The sequence below is a fragment of the Aplidium turbinatum genome, chromosome 1 (genome assembly GCF_918807975.1).
Source record: "Aplidium turbinatum chromosome 1, kaAplTurb1.1, whole genome shotgun sequence".
NCBI lineage: Eukaryota > Metazoa > Chordata > Ascidiacea > Aplousobranchia > Polyclinidae > Aplidium > Aplidium turbinatum.
The window spans coordinates 12,576,943-12,581,877 of NC_137472.1; the positions used below are offsets into that span (position 1 = coordinate 12,576,943).

The window sequence follows — 4,935 nt, forward strand, 5'->3', positions numbered from 1 at the left end:
CATGTAACCCCAATCTTTAAAAAGGGAAACCGAAGAACTCCTGCAAACTATCGTCCAGTGAGCCTCACAAGTTGTGTCTGTAAGTTAATGGAGTCATGCCTAAGAGAAGTCATCTGGCACTTCTGGGATGAGCGTGACCTTATTAAATCATCCCAATTTGGATTTATCCCACAATCCTCATGCACAACCCAACTTCTTGAATTTCTGGAAGACATCACATCTATTGTTGATAAAGGTCAATGCGTTGATGTTGTCTATTTGGACTTTTCCAAAGCCTTCAATTCGGTTCCACACGAAAGACTAATGAGGAAACTGTCGGCTTTGGGTATAAAAGGCAATGTTTATTCATGGATACGTTCCTTCCTTTCTGGTAGGAGTGAAATCGTTGTGGTGGATGGAGAAAAAAGTGATCCGAAACCCATGATATCTGGTGTGCCTCAGAGAAGTTGCCTTGGGCCTCTGCTTTTTATTGCCTATGTCAATGACGCTGATGACTACATTAGTCACAGCACCTTGTTGAAATACGCGGATGACATGAAAATCTACACAGAATTGAGCAGGGACGATCCCGATCTTGCCTCATCCCTGCTACAAACGGACTTGAAATTGTTAATGGACTGGTCTGAATCCTGGCAACTACAGTTTAATGTTGACAAGTGCTCCACTCTGCACTTTGGTCATGGCAACTTAGAGCATCAGTATGTTCTAGGTGACATGCCAATTGCCCCTAAAAAGAGTGAAAAAGACTTGGGCGTCATGATAACGACTGATCTTAAAACATCCACCCATGTCTCGTATGCAGTTAAAAAGGCGGAGATGGTCCTGGGTGTTTTAAAACGAACACTGGTCAGCAGGGACAAGCATGTCTTTTTAAGATTATATAAACAGTTGATCAGGCCCCACTTGGAATTTGCAGTGGCGGCTTGGAATCCCCATTCTGTTCGGGACATTGATTTGCTAGAGAGGGTGCAACAACGAGCAACAAAATGCATTCATGGACTGAAAAACCTAACCTATGAACAAAGACTGTTTGAACTAGACCTTCTCTCGTTGGAAAAAACGGAGATTAATTTTTGATTTAACAGAATTTTTTAAATTAGTACACAATGTTTCGGTATCACCATCTTCCAAATATTTCCTTTTTAACTCTAATTCAACCAGAGGCCATAATTTTAAATTGCATAAACAGTTTGCTCAACTGAACTGCCGTAAATTTTCCTTTGCCAATAGAGTAGTCGACACTTGGAATAATTTACCATATGCTGTAGTCAATAGTATGTCTATTGCGATATTTAAGCGACGTGTCGAAAACTATTTATGATTGTGTCTTATCTTTTTTGTTCCTTGTGATTTTTGTTTTCTCTTCAAAAATTTCCTATTTTTATTTATTTATGTTTTCTTATCAATTGTTATTTGCGAGTATGTTAATGTTTTTCTCTGTAGTACCATGTGTACTGGACCAGAATACATTATTATTATTATTATTAAATGGGCAGTTTGTAGCCGTCTCTCTGGTCCGTCCCGACTTTCTGAATTTTCGGAACGCGGCCATATGAATCGGAATATCGGCTATCAAATAGTTCAAACGAGTGGTACGACAATGATCGCTGATCAAAACAAAAAATGCTCCTCAACGGTAGACGGTTATAGGTGAATTGTTCGTAAACAGTTGTTCGTAAAGCAATTGTTCGTAAACAATTGTTCGTAAAATCAATTCTTCGTAAAGCAATTCTTCGTAAAGCAATTCTTCGTATACATCAATTCTTCGTATCGTATAGGTGAATTGTTCGTAAACAGGTGATAGGTGAATTGTTCGTGAACAATTTTTCGCAACAGCAAGGTTTGTCTTGCAATTTCCGATGAAGGTGCGTGATGCAAATTTTCCTGAATAACCAAGTTACGACGACACAAAGAAATAAGCACAATGAAAAAGCGCATTTTTTGTTATTTATTGGAATACAATTCGGTAGCGGCATGGGTAGGCTACACTGTCCTGTGGATTACCCATGGAGGATGGCGTAAGACGCTCCTCCCTTCCGCAGTCTGGGGCCGTACCATGGGCACGTATGAGAAACCCCTTGCCCCCCGATCAGGGACACGGAAGTCATGGTAAGCAGGTGACGGATGAGGAATAAAGGCAGCTGATATGGTTACAGAACTGGTTTTATTTCTCACGGTGCTAGGCAGAAGATACCGAACAAGGTACAATGGCTAGGACCCTCGTCCTGTAAGGACACTGCCCACACAGAAGGCAACTGCAAACCACTGTGTGCTATCTTTGCAAAGAAAATTATGGTCAGACAAATAAAAAGAAGTCAAATGAACAGCGTAAATGGGGTTTGCAAGGTAAACACCTCGCTCGGAAGGGATTGCCATGTGCGACAGGTGGCACCCGATCGTCATAATGCGACTGTCAGCAAAGTTAAACCAAAACGCATAGGAACGTGGAATGTGTGTACTTTGTATCAAAAAGGGAAACTTGCTAATGTTATGCAGGAAATGAAACGAATGAGTATAAATATTCTTGGCTTTGCAGAAGTTCGTTGGACTGGTACAGGTACAACCACATTGGATGGCTGCAAAATCTTATATTCCGGAGGTCATCAACATCAAAGAGGTGTTGGTATAATACTTGATTCTGCTACATCTGCAACTTTCAAAGGATTTTGGCCTGCATCAGACCGGGTAATGGTCGTTAAACTAAAAGCTAAACCTTTTGACATTAGAATAGTTCAAACATACGCCCCAACATCAAGTCATGATTGGGATGGTACAGAAACATTTTATGAGAACGTTGAGCGTGCCATCAGACAATTAAAATCACAAGACATCAAAATTATTATGGGGGATTTTAATGCCAAAGTGGGAAACGAACGAATTGAAGACATTGTGGGCCCACACGGTCTTGGTAAAATGAACGACAGAGGAGAACGACTCATTGAATGGTGCAGAGACAATGAATATCTAATCACTAATACATGGTCGGAAAACCACCCACGAAGAAAATGGACTTGGAGAAGCCCGGGTGATAGATCCAAGAATCAGATCGATTATATCCTTGCTCAAAAGCGGTTTCGTAACGCCATTCTATCATCTAAATCAATGCCTGGTGCAGACTGCGATAGTGACCATGTTCCAGTTGTCTGCTCTCTGAGGGTCAAGCTAAAGAGATGCAAGAAAACTAAGCCAAACCCGAAATATGAAATTGATCTACTACGTAGAAATCCTGAAATACGTACAAAATTTTCCGTCTCAGTCAAAAACAAATACGAGTCGCTTGAAAGGCTAACAACAACAGATAAAATACTGGAACAATTTAAAAATAGCCTGTCGGAATCACTGGAAGAGTTCATACCACTAGTCAAAACTGAGAAACAAAAGAAATGGATGACATCTGAAATTCTTGACCTCATGGAAGAAAGAAGAAAAGCAAAAAATAATAAACAAAGATACAAAATTTTGAACAAGAAAATTAAAAAGATGTGTGCTGATGCTAAAGAAACCTGGATAAATACTCAATGTGAAGAAATCGAAAATGTTAAAATCAAAGATAGTAAATATATACACAAGAAGGGGAAAGAGATAACAGGGAAGAAGAGGTATTGCTCACAAGCAGGATGCATCAAGGCAAATTATGGAACTATTCTGATGGACCAAAAAGATATTCTGCAGCGTTGGTGTGAATACATTGAAGAGCTGTTTTTCGACGAACGCGGAAACAAGCCAGGCATCTCCAAACCCATGGAAGGTCCTGCTATTATGAAAGAAGAAGTAAGAATCGCTATGAACAAAACAAAACATGGAAGAGCAGTTGGACCAGATAATATCTCAGTTGAAATTATCAAAGCTTTAGATGAGTGGGGTTTAGACCTAACCACTGAGATCTTAAATCATATTTATGATACCGGAAACATCCCTAGTGATATGGTACGTTCCATATTCATAACTTTACCAAAGAAAACCGGAGCAACAGAATGCTCACTCCACAGTACAATTAGCCTTATGAGTCACCTAACAAAGATCCTACTCCGAATCGTGATGATGAGATTGAGACCAAAACTAAAACCGGAAATTTCAACAGCACAGTTTGGATTTGTCCCAGACAAAGGGACCAGAAATGGAATTTTTACATTAAAAATGTTAACAGAGAGATGTATAGAAAAGAACAAGGATCTTTATCTATGTTTCATAGACTTTTCTAAAGCTTTTGATAAGGTTCAACATGCCAAATTATTCCATATACTGCATTCTTTAGATATCGACGGTAAAGACCTCAGAGTCATACGAAACCTCTATTGGGAACAAACGGCTGCAATACGTATAAATAACGATCTTAGCGAATTCAAACCGATACAACGTGGCGTCAGACAAGGATGTGTCCTATCTCCAGACCTTTTCAACGTTTACAGTGAGATGATTTTGAGAGACATCGAAAATATGAATGGAGTAAAGGTTGGAGGACAAAATATAACAAACTTGAGATACGCTGATGATACAGTCTTGATAGCAGAATCTGCAAACAATCTACAGGACTTATTAAATTCTGTTGTCAATAACAGTAAAGCAATGGGTTTAGAGTTAAATTCAAGAAAAACAGAATGCATGACGGTATCAAAAAAAAAAAGAAAACTTATCCAAATTGCAACCTAACACTCAATGGTGTTACAGTGAAACAAGTTGAAAAATTTAAATATCTTGGATACATTATAACTTCCGATGGCAAAAGTGACACTGAAATTAAAAACAGAATCGCCATAGCAAAGGATACAGTCTTCAGGAATCGCAACATGACAATAAAGACCAAAATTAAAGTTTTAAAAGCATATGTAGAATCAATTCTAACCTACGGATGTTAATGCTGGACAATAAGTAAAGATATGAAGAAAAGACTAGAGGCTGCTGAGATGTGGTTTCTCAGAAGGATGTTGAGGATAT

At 39.0% G+C, this 4,935-nt stretch overlaps 1 protein-coding gene across 1 annotated transcript; it reads left to right on the forward strand.

Moving 5' to 3' along the window:
* Positions 1–2,292: 2,292 nt before the first annotated feature.
* On the forward strand, positions 2,293–4,324 carry LOC145777886 (protein CFDP2-like). The gene is made up of 3 exons (XM_082589277.1): positions 2,293–3,429; positions 3,574–3,771; positions 4,256–4,324. The coding sequence occupies exons 1-3, from the start codon at positions 2,293–2,295 to the stop codon at positions 4,322–4,324; spliced, it is 1,404 nt and encodes a 467-aa protein (XP_082445403.1).
* Positions 4,325–4,935: the final 611 nt, after the last annotated feature.

What these genes read in the sequence shown, in the direction of transcription:
- LOC145777886 (XM_082589277.1), top strand. Translation starts at nt 2,293, where the DNA reads ATGGTCAGACAAATAAAAAGAAGTCAAATGAACAGCGTAAATGGGGTT. An exon ending in TCATGGAAGAAAGAAGAAAA is followed by an intron (nt 3,430 to 3,573) that starts GCAAAAAATAAT and finishes ATACACAAGAAG; the next exon opens with GGGAAAGAGATAACAGGGAA. An exon ending in CTGCTATTATGAAAGAAGAA is followed by an intron (nt 3,772 to 4,255) that starts GTAAGAATCGCT and finishes TGCATTCTTTAG; the next exon opens with ATATCGACGGTAAAGACCTC.